The following is a 20,250-nucleotide window of genomic DNA, read 5'->3' as shown; positions in this document are numbered from 1 at the left end:
TGTATGCATATAAATACACATAATCTGCATACAATATTTTAGTAACCACCAGTTAACTTTGCACCGATAGCAGTCGTAAATAACTAAGCTATGAATATTAATTTTGGTTTTGCAGTTCACTCAGTACTTTCCCCGTGTCCTGTGATCTCGGGTGGGAGTCCGGAACCCACGACCTTTAATAATAACAATAATCCAAATCGTTGTAACGGTGAAACCAAGATACATATTCAGTATCCCCGGTGCAAACTTAAACAAATTATATAAAATTAAGCCATGGTCGGGAAGAATTGTGGTCAGTCGAGGGTGATACCTATCGTCTCCTCCTGGGTGAACGTCGAACCAGGAAGGCGAATTGAATCTCGTTTAGACGGGCGTGTCTCCCATGCCGTCTGCCGTGTTAGAGCGTGGTTTTACGGGGGAGAACTGACTGCCGTGGCGGCCGGAACTACAATCCGCGGCTGCAATCAACAACCAACAGAAACACTTTTTAAAAGTACTGCCTATTTCATTTTTTTCTTCTCATTTAGGTTTATTAAAAAATACATTGCAACTAAACGACCGAACTGAGTGATTTAAAGGGGAAACATATTTTACGTAACAGCTTGATAATGTGGAGCTAACATTGTGACGCACTTTGGGCAAATTATAGACTTGACTCATAGTCTCAATGGGAGACTTTCTGGGACGATAGAGGGCAGCAGACTTACCGGGTAAATCCATTGTTCTCAGAATTATGCGCATGTTCAGAACTACGTAAACAATGGAAATTTACCCGGTATGTCTGCTGCCACCTAGCGTTGGAAAGTCTCCTATTCCGTGCCAATCTCAGAAAACTATTGTTTCACGCGGGACTGCAATAGCTACATTTTGACGGCGGCGGGTATGCTTAGGGACCTTCTGTAATGCCTCCTGCTGGCGTTTAGAGAGAGAGAGGGACTCAGCTTGTATCATGAACTTTGGTAGTTTTAATCACGTTAACACTTGGCTGCCATCATGATGGAAAGGGTACATGAGTAGGGGTTGGACTCTAGAGCTGCTCTAGAGGGCGCTAGTCCTGTATGTATGCATGTGTGAATGTGACACCTTCCGCACGAGAACGTGACTTGAATCAAGTCTAGGCGAATTATGGCACAAGCGTTTTTGTTTTAGGCAGTAACAACAAATCGTGGTACATGTACTTTTCGAACGATTGGCACCCTTCCTCTCCCAAATACATAACGACAGTATCCTTAAAACTAAGTTAATGTGCCAACCCAAAAAGTGGCGGTCATATGCCTTTCAATGTGTTTTTGTTTCACTCACCCGACATCATTCTGTCTGTGCCATCACGGAACCTCTCAGACTTTTTTCTACCAATCACTTAAATGACAAGATTAAAAAAGACAAATTAGTTGTGGATGTGCAGTAAGGCTGGGAGGATTTTGTGCACAAACTTTAAAAATAAATTTTTGAAGAGACGTAGGGCCTAATTCAAAACGTCTGAATTACTAATTGTTAATATTAAACTTGTCACTAGGCCTACACTCTTTGTGTAAAATCTCTTATGGAATAAGTGTAATATGGCTCTGAAGAAAGGCCGTTGTCAGTCTTGACTTTTCGAGCAGTACACTCAGCTCGTCTGGAATTTAAGTAGTGGTTGTATAAAACTGTTTTTGTATTTACTCACCTACAGCAGCAACGAGAGCACACGCCACGATCATACCAAGTGGGAAGAACCATCCACCAATTGAACTCTTCTCACCGACAAAAAAAGAGGAACGAAATTAACGAATTAATGAAGGATTTAAATACATAATATAATAGATGGATATTAATTTCCAGGTCAAATAATAATGTTACATACCCTTTTGGTAGTGCCACCTTCTTTGACTGCCATGTATGCTTCTGTAACAGAAAAATCGAGAGGTAATACGTTTTAAAACTTTGTTTGACCACTCCCATCTCAACTTTATACAAAGTGGCAAGTTAAAAACAAGTTACAGTAAAAAGCTTAAAGACACTGGACACTATTGGTAATTGTCAAAGACTAGTTTTCACAGTTGGTGTATCTCAACATATGCATAAAATAACAAACCTGAGAACTTGAGCTCAATCGGTCGTCGAAGTTACAGGCATCTATGAAAGGAAAAAACACCCTTGTCGCACCATGGTCACACGAATTTCTGTGCTTTCAGATGCTTGATTTCGAGACCTCAAATTCTAAATCTGAGGTCTTGAAATCAAATTCGTGGAAAATTACTTCTTTCTTCAAAACTACGTCACTTCAGAGGGAGCTGTTTCTCACAATGTTTTTTAATATCGACCTCTCGAGTAATAACCAATAGTGTCCACTGCCTTTAAGTCGCACAAAATGTAGAGTAGTTTAAAAAAATAAATAAATACTAACATTACATAAACGTTTTTATAGAGCGCATAACACAACGCAGTTATTTCATGACTCTATGGACGCGCTTTAAAAGAACAGAATACAAGAGGGAGAGAAATGGTGCACTTGTTATTCCAACTATTATAAAGAAATATTAAACATAATTTAACTGGTGAAATAGGAACTATCCAAAGGGAGATATACACATTTTTTATGTGGGGGGTGTTGTGGCCGAACGGATAATAAGAACATCGGACTCAAGTTTTGGTGAAGTCATCGGGATGTGGGTTCGAATCACAGTCGTGCCACTTGTGCCCTTAAGCAAGACGCAGAATCATTGCTTCTCTCCACACAGGGGTATAACGGGTACCTATGAGGGCAGAGATGGTTTATTTTGTGAATGATTAGCTTGGGGCGCGGCAAACTCTCAGCACCAGTTGTATACTCCCCAGGGAGCTGAGATGGTTTGAGGAATTAAATTATTGGTCCGGTGACCAGAGGTTTAATGATGTAGAAAACAACTTTCATACGTCCTTCGGGCTGTTATGAAGTGCTATATAAAAAATCGATTATTATTACTTATTTACCTTGTAGGGACATTGGCATGACGCAAGTATGACGGTCCTCTAGTAACGTAAAACCCGCCACACAGGCGCAAGAATATCCACCTACAGTGTTCATACAGAGATGATCGCAACCATCGGTTTCCTCCATGCATTCATCAATATCTGCAGAGTAGTTCAATTTGGATATAAATTTATAGCCATTAAAGGCAGAGTAAATGTTCAAGAAAAGGCAAAAGTGTGATTAAAAGTCATGTGCTCTCTGAAAGTTTTAGACTGTAATTCATTCCAATCCATTCAAGCCAGAAACTGGTAGGAGATCGAGCCTCATGGAGGCAACTGTTGCACAGATAACTGCTTAGCTTGAAACAAATTACCGTCACATGTTGCGTTGACCCCTTGACCTCTGAGGAAGCCATTCATGCATGGGCACTCGTAGCCTCCAATCGTGTTGTTACAAGTCTCCATGTCAGTGCACTCATGGATCATCTCACCACAGCCACCGCCTGATCGTTGATGAAAAAGAAAGAAAAATAATAACACAATATAATTGCCTTCTTAGACCTTTCCATTGGCCTAAATCTTTGATGAAATGCGCATGTGAAAGACAATCATTACAAACGTGTTCATTGTTCTACATCAAAGATGGTGGTCAATGACGTCATGAGCAATACATCTATAGACCCCATGTGTATGACGTCACATGCCCAAAGTGCGCCCTCACTGAGGTCAAGGAAGACAATGAGATACGCACGTTTCCATTGGTTGACCCTCAGCGATGGCGAATAATGAAATTGGTATATTACATCCATAACAAAATATGAACGTCACCGTTGGTTTTACCTTTAGCCGATAATATATTATTAACCCACTATTAAACCACGCACTTTTAATTGTCAGATCTCAAAAACAAGAAAAGTAAGTTTTTTCAGAAACTACAGATGTTGCTGTAGAGTAAATCGATGATTGTGGGAAGCCTGGAAATGCATGGTTGAGGTTTTAACATATCATATTTACCTTCGCAAGGCATGTTTTCGGTGTTGAGGAAATATCCTTGGTGACAGGAACAGGCGTCATTGGTGCACACCTCCACTCCAGCACAGATATTGGTACAGTTGTCTGTATGACGTCACAAGCAACACTTTATTTACCATTATGCTACATTTTTAATCTTTGGAGGGTGATCTATCAAGACAGATGTTTTCAAGATCGTGCTATAGCCGACCGGTGAAAACCGTGACTGACCAGAACAAAGTTCAGATGATTCTGATCAGCACCGTTTAGGTGTGAGGTCAGGTCCAAAGGGACGAGGTATTATAATTGAGTCGGACTTCGGATGGGACGTAAATCTGTTGGTGCCGTGTGTTGTGTAAGGCAAAGACACAATAGCAATTGTCGTTCGGGAGAGGATTTGACGCAGTGATTTCTTGTGCAATGGTTGTCTGCAGGTTGCTCCGCATAACCATCTAAAACCACTATTTAAATGGGTCTCATAATCATAAAGTTCGCATATTATTATTACCTGTCATGTCTTAAAAGCATCTTAAACAGTGCTTTGAGACACGAAACACTACTCTATGAGAACCGTTATATGCTTCTTCTCTGGTCATCTTTGTACATTTACTAATACTTCGACTGGGATATCTAACTATCCAAAATGATAACTTTATTATCTTAACATTTGATGGAATATCTTACCCAGATCACAGTCAGTTGCGTTACCCTCCAGACATTCACAGAAGATAGTTTTGTTGAAGGTGTTACAAATTTGGGCTTCCGGGCAGTTCATATAGTCGGTTGAACACTCGTCAATATCTGAAATTATGACGGGTTGAAAGTAATGGATCTTATGTGCCAATGTGATTATCGAGGAATGACCTAAGCTTGAGGCCACTCTCTGGCGTAATTCACGAGCCTCGAAGTGTGACGTCATGTTCAGGCTATATGATCTTCCTTGCATATATGGGAAATGGGAGGCATAGAATGCTAAATGGCAGCAGACTTATGTAAAACTTCCATTGTTTATGTAGTTTTGAGCATGCGCATATTACTGAGAACAGTAATGGACTTAATAATAATAATAATGATTTCATTTATATAGCGCTTTATACTAAAAATAAGTTTCTAAGCGCTTCACAAAAAACAAATGTAAATGATAAGAAAGCAAACGGGAAAATAAAAGCTAGAAATATACAATAATAAAACAAAAGGTACACTAAAAATACAATATATCAGACTATTTAGAAGAAACCAATATCATTAGACTATGAGAAAAAAAATTATTGTAATCTCATTGGCACTGATGGAAACCATTGAAAAGATGGGTTTTCTCTCCTAATGTAAAAGAGTGAAAATTTCACTCTCTTGTCCGGGTGTCATGTTCGCTCTTTTGAGAGTGAAAGTCAATCTGAATCACTCTATTTGCGTGAAACATGAACGAACTTCACTCTAAATCGAGTTGAAAGTACCCGTCTTTTACACTAGAAAGAGTTGTCCGCCATTATGGCTAATTGCAAGAGTGGTTGGCGGACAAAACGAGTATTTGTTTAACTCTTTTACATTCAGAGAGTAAGTCTACTGCCACCTAGCGTCCCAATAGTTCCACGTTGCAATACAATATAGAAGTCTGGTTTGGAGTCTTAGTGGATTTCCAATTGTCTGATTTAGGAATTCAATTGCCTCCATTGGAATTCAGTTTGGAGGCCAACTTGACCTCATTCGTTCCACGAAGAGCTTTCAGAGAGACTCATTCAAATGTTTAGGGGACAAACTTTATTTCAATGGGTCACGGGCACTTCAGTGTTGATAAAACTCACAACATTGCAAAATGATCTCAGGTGGGAATTCCCATGATTTCCAAGCATTCCTCTAAAAGCTATATCAAATTAATCCTTATAATATTGTGGTAACCACAGTACCAAACCGTTGAAAATAAACAGGTTTTATAAATTTGCGTCTTTAAATTTTTACTGAAGATAATGCAAATTAACGACGTTGCGTGCTGAACATCAATACTCATGAACTCACACAGGCTACCATTTAGGACATACAGGACATAGGACTGTATGTTCATATCGTAACCCCCCCCCCCCCCCGTCCCTCTTACCATCACATTCTCCAGTCTCGTTATTTCTCGTGTATCCCTCTATACAGGGGCAGTCATATCCACCCTTAGTGTTCCTACATGACTGCATAGTATTACAGTCATGCGTGGTTTCACCTGTAAATACAAAATAAAAATGGACAATTGTACACCCTTTATATATCTTTATTTACATCTATTATAAATCTTACACCCGTTTCAGACATTTGGGAGCGATTGATCTATAGTTCGACCCAATCAAAGTTGGTTTCAGACAGGTGAACTTAACATTTTTACATCAGGTTCATCTCATGACAAGATCGACGTCTGAAACCAAGATACTCCAGAGTCGTTCCGGACGACTGCAACAGTCGATCTTTCGACGTCTAGTAGCGCGCCCAAATTTTCATGAAATTAATTCAGAATTTGGTTTGGCGCGACTCTGGACGGAGCTCTTATCTGAAACGGGCGTTACTTTCAATTTCCGTTTTTTATGCAGAGTATACTTTTGGTTATTGTCAAACACCAGTATCATCATTACTGAATTGGGGTATCCCATCATAGGCTAGGCATAAACAAACCTGTGAAAATTGGGCTTTATGTTGGTCATCAAAGTTGCAAAAAAAACAAATGAAAGGAAAAAAACTCACAAATAAAAGGCTTCATGCATGAAGCCTTGCTATTTGGTTTTATTACTGACCCTTTCAGTGCTCTTTTTATAATCATGAACTTGTGGAGTTATATATTACCTAAGGAAAACTCTGCCCTAGAGACAGTAGACATTGGTAATTTTTAGAGACCAGTCTTCTCATTCGGTGTATCTCAACATATGCATAACATAATAAACCTGTGAAAATTTGAGCTCAATTGGTCGTCGAAGTTGCGAGATAACTATGAAGGAAAAAACACCATTGTCACACGAAGTTGTGTGCTTTTAGATGCTTGATTTCGAGACCTCAAATTCTAAACTTGAGGTCTCGAAATCAAATTTGTGGAAAATTACTTCTTTCTCGAAAACTACGTCACTTCAGAGGGAGGCGTTTCTCGCAACGTTTTATACTCTCAACCTCTCCCCAACACTCATTACCAAGTAAGGTTTTATGCTAATAATTGTTTTGAGTGGAAGAAAGACAACTACAAATTAACAAGATTTCTACTCGCTGTTGTTCAATATCTAAATGTTATCAAATACTTTACAAGTATATGAACGCAACTCACTTTGACAGAAGATGTTTTCGATAGTTAGCTGAAACCCTTCCACGCACCCACAGCTAAAGTCTCCGGTACGGTTTCGACAGAGATGGATCTTAGTCGGATTCGTAGGGTCGTCGTTTCTACAAGGTCCTTAGAGGAAAAAACGTGGTACAATAATGATTAGACATTGTTAAAACAAAGGCCTTTTTTTCATTAAAAAAACTATAATAAAATAAATTAACAAATTAACTAACAACTTAACAGAATTGATAAAAAGAATGACTTTAATGTGGGCCAAAAATCCTCATTGAGATTTTCTAAGCTTTGACGCCGTACTCTGCAAAAACGTGGGTGTTCAATGGAGACTTTCTGGTATCTTTTAGCAGTTAAAAACACTAAAAGGTTCTACACTACAACATAAACAAATAACTCTGGATTTTTTGCAGTGTAGGCCTATAGCTTACTTTGTAAGATTTACAATCGGTGAGAGTTTAGAATGAACAAATCATTTCAATTCTCGACAAGATATTAATTTTGTGATTTTTTCTTTAATGTGTTACCTTCTGTAGAGCCGGTCATATTGGTCAGTTCATGTTCTTCATCTTCCACGCAGGCACAGATCAGTTTTCGGCCTGTCTGGCTGCACACCTGAAGCTCACTACAATTGAAGTTGGGTGGTTTGTCTTTAAAACAAAATTAATTTAATAAAATAAGGTAAATGAATTGAGATTATTGTTTTTAAGTGTCCAACACAACAGCCAGAAAAGCCGACGCCCATTCACGTAATCAGCAAGATCCTGAAGACGAGCATTCTCCTGCATACAAGCAAAGTACTGATCAAAAAGTCGAGACACTCGGCTCTTTTCAGAGCAACACTCCCTTAAAAGAGATGATATTATACATGGCTGCACCCGAACATTCACTACTTCGTATTAAAGTCACTTATTTTATGAGCAAGATCGTATATATGCAATACAAGCGCACCATTTACCTGCAGTAGACATGGTCGAAGAAGCACAATGACAGTTCAAACTTACATGTACTTACTCTTCTGTATCACGTTTTGTGTGCTCGTTAAAACGGCATTTTACTTTAAACTTAAAATTAACCTAGTCAATATCAGCTTCCCTTGTGAGTAACTTCTTTATATTTGGAATAAAAAGTATCAACTCCTCAAACGTTGCTGCCGCTTCCCAGGTTATATCATAAACTTGGGTTTGATCCGTGGCTTTACGGCAGCTAATAGTTATGTGGTTTCTGACTGGCACCCAAGCAAAGATGTTGACAATATAGGGAGACCGCAAACATGGGGCTGTATAGCTCAGTTGGTAGAGCGCCGGCATGTTAACTTGGAGGTTGCATGTTCAAGTCTCGCTCTGGTAAATTTGTATTCGTTCAACCGTTAATTCCTAACCCACTCAGTTTCCAATTTGACCTTGATATTTAGATTTAAAATATAAACAAAAACAAGGTAGACATCTTTTATAGAACAAGTCAGGGTGGTCAAGTTAGGCTGCATGAAGTTGAAATTGTGACTAAATTAATTTTAATCTTAGACTTACCGATTTCACATTTGACTCCAGCATCGTGGCTATGCTGACAGACGGTGCTCGTCGTGGTAGGACAATCCAGTAATCTTTTCTCACTGCCTCCACACCTGAAATTGCTCAATTCATAAGCTCCGGGTTCTGAACCTCTAAACGTACCATTGGAGAATATGCTTTCTGCCCTTTCAAAGTGGAGTTGCCTGCAAGCTGCGTGAGCGTCGTTGATGTCCCAGTTATTCCCACACACGGTGCTCCATACGCCACCGTAAAGAACTTCCACAGTCCCCGATGATGACGTTCCTCCAAAAAGTCGAATATCCGTAGTTCCTGTATAGTTCACCCGGATGAATGTAAACAGATTGGGAAATATTTCATAGTGGTTCGCAATCTTTAAAATACTTGCAAATTTTAATGATACAAATATTGGATGCTTGAATGTACTGTCGCAGAACAAACTCACGACGGTGAAATTTTGTATTAATATATTGGTACGTTTATATAGAAGGTGGGTGTTTTGGGCTATTATATATAGCCCAAAACGCCCAATATGGTACGTCGAAAAACCAAGGAGAACCACTCTAATATAGGGTGCGTTCGATTAGCTTCCCTGAGTCGACCCCGGTCTGCCCCCGGTACGTTCGAATAGCTCTGACATCATTCCAGGGGCTCACCCGGGTCAGCCCCAAGTGCCCTGCTTGTGGATTGGGTCACTTGAGCCTGGCCCGAGGTGCATGACGTCACTACGAGAGCGGTGAGTGATCGTTCGTTTAGCTCTTGTCAGGGGCTCCCCCGAGCATTAGTGAGCACCGCGGGGTCGACACAGGGAAGCTAATCGAACGCACCCAATGTTAATTCATTACACGCTTGTTATGGCACAAAGCGCCTAGGCAACGTTTACCTTTAAACTTTTTAGGGAACCTCCTGTATTTTTTTTGTACAGGACTCGGGGAAAGTGCTGAGTATACTGCGCTAACACACATCGGTGTGAGGGTAAAAATCAAAATGAGTTTTCTTAATCCCCGATGTAAATTTAACATCTATTGTTCTTACCCTGTCTGCAGTAAACTGACACATCTTGGCTGTGGGTGCATGGTTTATAGTTATGCATGTGTAAGCAGTACTCCAACCTGGTCTCACCCCCACCGCAACTCAAGTAAGTCATGTGTATCGGCCCACTCCCGGCACCAAAAGCAGGATAACTGTAGTACGAGGATGAGCCGGGATAGTTGAGTTGATTGCATGCAACTGTTGCATCGGTAGTGCTCCAGCCGTCGTTGCACACAGTACCCCACTCTCCGTTGTAAAATACCTCTAATCTACCGTAGTATGAACTAGTACTGAGGCGAATCTCTAAAAAAAAATATAATGTCATTCTATTGTTTTATAATCATCTCAATAATAAATTGCATTGATGCTGCACTTCAGCGCTTTGCCGGAATCAAGCTATCGAATAAAAGGTTGGTCAGTGGAATAACAAATAACACCATGAAGCAAAGTTTTCCTAAACGCATATCAACACATCAGCACAAAATAAGAACAACAAATGCAAAATAAAATATCAAAATTAATTATACATTTTTAAATAAACGATACGTGAAAGACGAAGTTCCCAGCTGCAAGTTAAACGTTGTACAATGTAATGGGTTTTATTTTCAAATGCACATCTTGTTACGGTATTTTTTCAAGCTCTATTTAGCATTCGTCCCGCTTTGGTTGTATAACTTTTTATTGTGAGTTTCTTAATTTACGTGTGATTTTTATTTTGTTTCCGTGGGTGGTGTTCATTGGTCAGTGATATAGAGGTTGGATGTAGCGATGTGTGTTTTTGGGAATGGCGTTATAGACTTGGTGGTTATTGTTTTGATTTCATTATTCAGTTATCTTTTTTCTTCAGTTTTTGCCTTGTGTTTTAAAGGAACACGTTGCCTTCGGATCGGACAGGTTGGTCTTTAAAACGCACCTGGTAACCGTTTGTTGTAAAATGCATATGATTGGAAAGATGTTTTAAAAGTAGAATACAATGATCCACACAAATTTGCCTCGTAATTGCGTGGTCTTCCTTTTACTTTGCGAACTAACACGGTCGGCCGTTTATGGGAGTCAACAATTTGACTCACATGAATGGCCGACCAAGTAAGTCGACGAGGTAAAAGGAAAACCACGCAATTGCGAGGCATGTTTGTGTGGATCATTGTATTCTACCTTTTTGCTCGTGAATTTTATATAAATTGTTGTTCTCTTAATGATGTCCTTTTAATCTTTTTAAAATATTGTATCATAGTTGCAATTCAGTTTTTATGCTGTGATGGCTATTGTCAATAAACCTTTTATCTATCTATCTATTTATCTATCTATCTATCTATCTACCCCTGGAATGAATCAAAGCTATTCGAACGCACTTCGTGTATCACAACTTACCTATAAAATAATAAACCAGTGAAAATTTGCGCTCAATCGGTCATCGGAGTCGGGAGAAAATAACGGGAAAACCCACCCTTGTTTCCGCACGTTTCGCCGTGTCATGAGAAGTGTTTAAAATAAATCCGTTATTCTCGATGTCGAAATTGATAGTTGTTTTAATGTTTTCTCAAAAAGTAAAGCATTTCATGGAATAATATTTTAAGAGAAGTCTTTCACCATTACCTTCTGTAAACCCTGTAAGTTTCTTGTAAATCTCAGTCAACTCTTAATTTTTGTTCTGTTCAGAAAGTGTCCATCAATGGTTTTAATCCGACGTGATCCATTGACAAAATTAGCTGAAATTGACTATAATAGTGGTGTGGGTCGTGTCCTAGCGGGTAAAAGCAACGGACTTTGGTGGTTTCTGATCAGCAGAGTTTGAATTTAGGTCCCGGTCATGGTAACTCAGGCCAGTTTCTTTGACTGACTGCTTTGCAAAGATTGGGGAGGGTTTTGTAACAAACTGGGTTTTGGATGATATTCAAGACAAAATTGACCCACAGCAATTTGGCAATGTCAAAGGCATTTCGACCTCCCATTATTTAGTTAGTCTCCTTCATTCACTCCATCAAAGTGCCGACAAGGTTGACAACATTGGGACGGTGGTTCTGACGGATTTTTCCAAGGCGTTCGATATGATTGATCATACCATCCTCATTGAAAAATTTATCCGCTTGGGAGTCCGTAGATCCATCGTCCCTTGGTTGTGTGACTTTGTCAGCAACCGCGCCCAATGTGTACGATACAACCAAGCACTCTCAGAGTACAAGGTTCTCAGTGGAGCTCTCCCGCAAGGAACTAAACTCGGCCCCATTGGTTTCCAGGTTGTTATTAATGACGCTGCTCATGATTTGGGTGAAAAGATTAAGTGCTGGAAATATGTGGATGACTTGACATTTGCTGAAAATCGTTCCTGCTTCCAGCCTAGTGGGCTGCAAGTAGTTCTTGATGAATTTACTGAATGGACCAACACCAACAAACTCAGCCTGAATCCCTCCAAGTGTCAAGCCATCCAAACATGTTTCAAAACTAAACCCCCACCACATGCCGAGTTGAGCATTGCGGGAGTCCCTCTGAACTTTGTATCTGAGGCAAAGGTCCTAGGAGTCTGGCTACAGAATGACCTACGATGGGATAAAAATATCAATGAAATTTCTAAGAAAGCCAATCAAAAACTGTATATGCTCCGACTGCTTAAGAGGTTTGGATTTAATGATGTTGAACTCATAACAATTTATAAAAGTTATGTGAGGCCTGCTGTTGAATATGCGGATGTTACTTGGTCTTCCTCAATTACTGCTGCCCAGGAGAAGACTCTGGAGCACCTGCAAAAACGTGCATGCAGAACAATTTTGGCACAGCGCTATACTTCGTATGCGGATGCTATGCAGCTTTGCGGGCTTGAGTCTCTTGCTGATAGGAGGGTGAAACATTGTCTCAGCTTGGCCGAAGGACTTGCCAAGTCAGAACGTACATATGATCTTCTCCCTCCTACCAGACGGGAGTCTCACGCCCGCAACCTGCGTAATGCACATCATTATTCACACTTACGCACCAGGACATCACGATTCAAAAACAGCCCAATACCCTATTTCATCAGCTTGCTGAACAAGTAGAATATTTTGCTCTGTGAACAGCTTTTAATAACTTTTTTTTTTTTTTTTTTAATTAGTGCCACCACCTCAAATCTGTGCTAGATTATTACTCGCATTTTGATTATTAATAAAACTGCCCGTGCTTACTTTTTACCAGTTATCTAAATAGGGCCTTTATATTCCTTGTGAGCAGCTTTTTAATTTGTTCCTTTTTTCAATGATTTGTGTTGTTTTTATATTGTAAATTATCATGCAATTTGGCCTTCGGGTCACAATGTGATAATGTGAATAAAAATATACCAATATAACTGTGTCCTTAAGCAAGAAACTCTACCAAAATGTATTTGTTCTTAAAATGTAGGTCCCTTTCAGCATTGGTAGTGCTTGAACCTAGAACGCACAGGGTAGGGGTAAATCAAAACGAAACGTGAGTAACACCAACCTGACGTGCAGTTAACCCAGGCAGCTTGTCCACATCGGTTAGGACAATCTCTTATGTCACTCTCGTTCCCCACACACTGAACATTGTGCAAATGTATAGGACCAGTTCCCTCGTCAAAGCTTACACTAAGCGTTACAGAAGCTGCCTTGGTGTAGTTCAGTTGCTTGCAAACTACGTTAGCATCATCCATGACCCAAGAACTGCCACACACAGTGGTCCAACGACCACCGTAAAAGACTTCCACCCTGCCCTCGGAATCGTATCGCCCGCCAACGAGTCGCACTTCAACATCGTCTTGAATAAAAACAGGATTTTGGGAAAACAAAAACAACATTAAATAACGGTTAAATCTCTTTTTTATTTTGACCATCCAAGAGGCCACTTTACTAATGAGCTTCAAAACAATGTTCTCAGTTTCGAAATGTTACTTGCCAATAACTATCAAAAGTGTCCCACTGACACGGACATGGGGTGTTTGAGAGGGGATAACCAACACGACCCAAAATGAAGCACAATCGTTAACCTAATTATTGTAGCCCAAACCATTTGTAATGTAGCCTGGTTTAGGTCCATAGGTAATAGGTTCAAATTTGGGGTTACCATAGGTCTGTATGAGCTACCTTTTGTACACAGAACGTAGGTATTTATATTTAAACCAGGGAACTTTACAAATAGGGGCCATGGTTCGGGAAAGTTCCACAGTTTGAAAAAGTTGAACAAAACCAATGGGAGCCGTTGCAAAAAAGTTATAAGTATAAACAAAAAAGGGCCAATAGGAGGTCCACAGTTGCAGACGTTTACAAGCTTGTAAGGTTTGTACAATGTGACTATAGTGTGAACCTATTATAAAGGTAAACATGGAAAGCTTTTTCCAGAATAACCACTCAGTGAAGCGGTTTATTTTTTTAACTAGATGTTTTGCCATCAAAACAAAAGATAAGTCAACAAAAATTCAATAACAACTTGCCAAATCCGCAGGTTTGTGAAAGCTGTACTTGTGATTTAGAATTTGTAATCTCATAATTCCTGATACCTGATTGTGATTGGGAACTGCAAGTTCATGTGCCCCTAATTAGTTCCACTGCGAGAAGAAACTGCTTGAATGTTTGATACCATCATGAAACTTAAATCTTACCTTTAGTGCCTATATTAAGCTCGACGGTGGATGTGTTTATAATGTGACCTTTGAAGTAAGAACAGACCGAGTGTTCATCCGTCACGTTGCAAATTCGAATCTTATCACAGTTCATGGATGAAGGAGCGCACTCATCGATATCTTTTGTAGGACAAAAAGTATTGTTAAAACTAAAATTCATAATAATTGCTCTCTACAAGTTGCGTGTTATCTTCAACACTGTGCCATCGTTAAAGGCAGTGGCAGTATTGGTAATTGTCAAAGACTAGCCTTCGCAGTTTGTGTATCTCAACATGTGCATAAAATAACAAACCTGTGAAAATTTGAGCTCAATTGGTCATCAAAGTTGCGAGGTAATAATGAAAGAAAAACAACCCTTGTCACACGAAGTTGTGTGCGTTTAGATGGTTGATTTCGAGACCTCAAGTTCTAAACCTGAGGTCTCGAATTCAAATTCGTGGAAAATTACTTCTTTCTCGAAAACAATGGCACTTCAGAGGGAGCCGTTTCTCACAATGTTTTATACCATCAACCTCTCCCCATTACTCGTCACCAAGAAAGGTTTTATGCCAATAATTCTTTTGAGTAATTACCAAAAGTGTCCACTGTCTTTAAAAGCAACGAACACTAATATAGAACATAGAAATTACTTGATAATGAGGAATGGGTAGCTGTTAATAGTATAAAACATTGTGAGAAACGGCTGCTTCTGAAGTATCGTAGTTTTTGAGAAAGATGTAATTTCTCACTAAAATATTTGAATTGAATTCGAGACCTCAGCTGAGGTTTCGAATTCGAACATCTTTATATGCACACAACATCGTGTGACAAAGGCGTTTTTCTTTCCATTATTCTCCCGCAACTTCGACGACCAACTGAGCTCAAACTTTCACAGGTTTGTAATTTTAAGCATAATTATGCTGAGGTGCACCAAGTGAAAACACTGGTCTTTGACAATTACCAAAGGTGTCCAGAGTCTTTAAAGTGACCTGGAAATGTATTTTTTTGTCTTCAAACAGCAGAGTATATATTTCTGAACATTAAAATTAACGATTTATATTATGTTTAAAAAAAAAGTTGTGTGGAGGTGACTCCGCCTACCCCTTTTGTGACGTTAATCGAGGCAGACTTTGCCTCGATCGAACATCGAACACACGTACGTGCAAGTACATTCAAGTCCTAGTCGTGAGTTTTATGTTTCGAAAAAGTTTGTTTTCTTGCATTTTCCCGGCAATGTCGACCAGGTGTATCGCTGCTGGATGCAGCAACACAGCTAAAGATGGGGTCAGTTTGCAAAGTGGTCCGGTCCGACGTCTTTTTCAGCGCTGTTCAGCAAACACCTCGAGCCGTCGTGCTTCGAGAATCCGGAATACACTACACATTTTCTAAAACATGACGCCATCCCAACATTTTTTTTCTAGCTAGTGGGAAAGTCGAAGAAGGTACCGGAAAGACGAACTTAAAGGGGCATTTGCCTAACGTGAAAAGAAATCAGGTATTGTTTCAACTTTGAGGTCATGTTTTTAGCTTGCGCCAAGCGTCACTATCTTGTGTTGGCACTGCATGCGATTCATCGTGCCTCGAATGACGTCACGAACAGCACCCTCTCGGGTCGGGCTTATTTTCAAATTTGTAAATAACATGGAAACTAATTTTCTAAAACCTTAGTTAACTGTTCATTCATATTCCACTCAGCAAACACATATTTTAGTGACAAAAGCTTTAATTTGACAACATACCACTTCCAGGTGACTTTATAAGCAGCTCATATGAAATTGGGCCCAGAGCGTTTAATTAGGTCCGTTGACCAAGTCCATTCGGCCACACCACCACGTTAAACCATGATACAAATACTAAGCTCTTTTCTCAAATTCTTCTGATTTAAGTGAAACAAAAGATCTTACCGAAGCAGGTTTTGTTGTCCATCCCAAGCTCGTATCCATCATAGCAGTCACATGTGAAGGTACCATTACCATTAATGCAAATCTGACTGCAGTCATGTTCCCCTAAGGAACACTCGTCTATATCTGCAGGTATTGAAGAGAAAAGCCGGGAATACAAGTTTTTAAAAACCCTGAAAGTACACGTGGTAATAAAAGCAAATTCATGGAGCAAAAACATCCAGTTCTACAAAATGGCGGACTGTGTAATATAGTTCACGACGTAAAATGAATACCACACAATTTAGAGTGATATTTATGTGGATACTTTTATTATCCTAAACATACCATTGTTTCATCGCAAAATAACAATGAGGTTAGGCTCTCCTGTAACATGCGTGGGGCAGCATGCTTCCGAGCAACAGTAATTTGGTTTACTTTTGTTACCCCTGACCCGCATGATTTGTCTTTGTTTTTTATCCCTTCTGGTTGTCGTTCCCATTTGGTTCTGTTTTCCTCCTGCATGCTCCGCCCTCAGCCGCCCTCTTATTGTGTTTATTTTTTGCTTTTGTTTTCGTTTTCTTTTTCAAATAGTTTATTTAAGTTAATTTAATTTAACATTACTTATTCCTTTATTTAATTCTGTATTTATTTTCCTTACTTCTTGCTTTTTTATAATTGTTTTTTTTCCCCGTTATTGTTCTGTCTTGTGCTACTGTAACTTGTTTGTTGTACCTTGTATTGGTCGAATAAATAATAATAATAATAATAATAAATAATAATAGTAACACATTGTTTTAAGTCTTTGGAATTCTATTTGATGACGTGTAAATGACAAAAATCCAATGTGTGGTTATAAGGAGTTGTAATTTTATTTCAAATGTTAAATTTGTAATGAATGAAATTATTATTAAAAATAAAATAACCATACCATCGCAGTTGTTGCTGTCGTTGCGGTAACCCATCTCACAGGCACATTCAGAACTACCATTGGTAATGATGCAAAACTGGTCACATTCCATGTCAATGGAACATTCGCCCACACCTTCGACAAAAAGAATGAAAATTTGTTTTAGGTCATAATAAGTCTGTATAGTGTGCCACACAGTCAAATTCCATCTTTCTCATAAAAAGAGTTCTCTTTCCTAAATCATATTAATTTGACATTTTTGTTTGTCCGTCCAAAGGCCGGGGGAACAAAATTGGTTGTGTTCTCCTTGTGCCTAAATTTTGCCAATGTTTAAAGTTCGCTTTTGTATCATTTGAACATCCTTTGTCCTCACCACTTTACTCCTATTGGTCCATAGCCACCAACTCTTTCTGAAATAGAAGCATTGATTGGCTTTAATTTTTCCGCCTTTTCCTGGATCCTTCCCTAAATTCTTTTCCCTTCTTTTTTTCTATAAATGGATTTGTATTTGTTTGTATTTGTTTTATGCCTTTGAAGAAGGTCCGGTTTGGATCGAAAGCTAAGGCCATCTACTCTACTCATTACTTTTATGAAAAGTAGAAATATTATCATCTTGACTATAATTATTACAGCATTTATCTTGTTTTCTTCTTTTCGAATTACTGTGATTTCTGCAACATTGAATAAACGTAGTGTGATTGATATTACGCAGTTTGTGTAGTGAATATAAATATATCTTTACCGTTACACGTTGCATTGTCTCCGTTGATGGTGTAACCGCCATGACAGTTGCATTCGAAGCTTCCAGGAATGTTGGTACAATTCTGCTTACAGTTATGGGTGCGACTCACCAGGCATTCATCGGTATCTAAGTAAGCATGAAAACACATGGAAAGGTTTGGTTGCTGATGTTGTGCAAAAAGTTCACTTTTTCATCACTGGGGTCTGTTTTACTTGCCCTTTTCATTTAACCTATCGATGATGGTTAAAATGGAATTTCCACCTTCTTTGTAAACAATATTTTGTAACATTGTTAGACTTAGTGTAGTGCAACATAACACTTAGCTTCATAAAATACCATGTTTTATGACGTCACAAGCCCAAAACAGTCCCCTCACTGAGTTCAATGAAGAGCTTTCATTGGCTTAGAGTTTGTTCACAGCGGATACACACTGCATCTGTTTTCATGGTTTGACATTAAAGGTGGCGGCCACTACAAGGGGTGCTATTGATTCATCACAATCACGTTAGCTGTTGCTGCTCTCTACAGAGCTGGCCTTTTGTACTGTACAAATTATAATAAGTGTGTAAATCAACGTTGCCTAAAATGTGCACTACACTTTGCAACATACGGAGCAATATTAGTCACAAAATGACACAACCAAAATGATTGTGATGATGACATTAGACTAAAGAGTACATAATGACGAATACAAACTTTTTCAGGTAGGCCTAAATGCCGGGTTCATCTGCGAATGCGAATACGAATTTTTACGTCACAAGTTTGCAAATTTGCTCCAATAATTTGGATTCGTTGAGCTGTTATCAACTCGTGCAAAACAATGATTTGCTGCGAAATAGCCCTGTGACGTCAACATTCAAATCGCAATAATACTTTCACAGGAAGTAATGAACCAGACGCAAGGGTATTTTCGAAACGGACGCGTCACAGACGCAAGCTTGTTTACGCCTGCAACAGTGGACATCCTATATGTCCCTCTTTTTGCGATACTCGCCCAACTTTTGTTTGCAACAGCTCCAATGGGAGACTTTTGGGAGACTTACCTGGTAAGTCTGCTGCCAGCTAGCGTCCCAAAGTCTCCCATTGGTTTTGCACGCATTTTTTTATGTGGACCTTTCCCGAACCGTGGACTCTGTTGTCCTCTGTTGTGTGTTTATCTTCTTACCTTTGCACGTGTGTCGATCAGTGTCTAGAGTGTATCCCGATTCACATTCGCATCGGTAGCTACCGATGGAATTGATGCACATGTGGTCACACTTGAGAACAGAGTTGAAGACACCTATACTGATCTGCAGATCACATTCGTCGATGTCTTTAAGGAATGAAATATAATCAAAGAGAAAAATAACAGAGCAATACGAGATTATAGCGATAAAAATCATTATGTGACCCGGTTTAATAATACTATGGCGAGGAAATGTTCATACACGTTATTTCTACATATATTTACGTTAATGACGTCAACAGTTACGTCAGATGGAGTAATAGCTTTACTTTTTTTTTCACGTGGCGTGCCATGGCTAAAAGAGCACCAGAAGAGGACTTGTGTTTCTGATCAGAGTTTGGGTTCGAGTCCTGGTCGTGGCATTTGTGTCCTTGAATACTTTACCATATACTTGTTGACCTTCGGATGACATAAGCCATGTCTCGTTTAGGCTAAGATTGGAAGTGCACTTTAAAGAACCCAGAACACTTATCATGGAAGATTATGAGTTAACCCTAGTGTTTCTGGTTCACATAGCAAGCCCCCTTGTTTACAGGTTTCTTCACGTTTGTAAGCTAGTGTGATTCAGTTCATTATGAAGCAACCTTTGCTTTATTGCCAGAAATATATAGTCAAGTCAGATTTTGCGTACAGTGTGTAATAAAAATAACTCTATAACAGAAAGGTTTGCGGTAACACCATGTAATGACTATCTGTAATGAGTTGGGGTGGTTCTGAAAAAAACCGTTGGTTTCAACTCGACGTTTCGATCAGTATGCTCTGATCATCTTCTTGAGAAATAACTCTCCCATGTTCACATTAAACTAAACCAACTTATTATCAGAGTGTGAATGTTGGATTTTGTTTTTGCAGTTGTTGCTGTTGCTGTTCGTGTTGTTTTTTCAAGTAATAAAAAAGTTATTACATACCTGTGTTGCATGTTGTACCAGTGTATCCAGGCTGACATTGGCAGGTGTCTGGTGCGATGCAATCCCCGTTGATACACGGTGGATCGCAAATGGCTAGAACAAAAACGAACATTTAATCACAACATTTTCTTTTTCTGTTTGATAGAAATTGACATAAAAAAAAAACAGAAGAAGAAAAAGAAAAATTTACTTACCCATTGCG

At 39.2% G+C, this 20,250-nt stretch overlaps 1 protein-coding gene across 1 annotated transcript; it reads right to left on the bottom strand.

Annotated features, from left to right (window-relative positions):
• Positions 1-363: 363 nt before the first annotated feature.
• On the bottom strand, positions 364-9,913 carry LOC117301687 (adhesion G protein-coupled receptor E1-like). Its single transcript, XM_033785715.1, has 13 exons — positions 9,802-9,913; positions 8,767-9,078; positions 7,765-7,887; positions 7,229-7,354; positions 6,035-6,148; positions 4,627-4,743; positions 3,946-4,047; positions 3,306-3,434; positions 2,953-3,093; positions 1,844-1,884; positions 1,667-1,733; positions 1,303-1,359; positions 364-458 (listed from the first exon to the last, which is right to left on the bottom strand). The coding sequence occupies exons 1-13, from the start codon at positions 9,911-9,913 to the stop codon at positions 364-366; spliced, it is 1,536 nt and encodes a 511-aa protein (XP_033641606.1).
• Between the last annotated feature and the right edge of the window lie 10,337 nt (positions 9,914-20,250).

Source organism: Asterias rubens, chromosome 17 (assembly GCF_902459465.1).
Source record: "Asterias rubens chromosome 17, eAstRub1.3, whole genome shotgun sequence".
Taxonomy (NCBI): domain Eukaryota; kingdom Metazoa; phylum Echinodermata; class Asteroidea; order Forcipulatida; family Asteriidae; genus Asterias; species Asterias rubens.
This window is presented reverse-complemented; position numbering and strand designations above follow the sequence as displayed.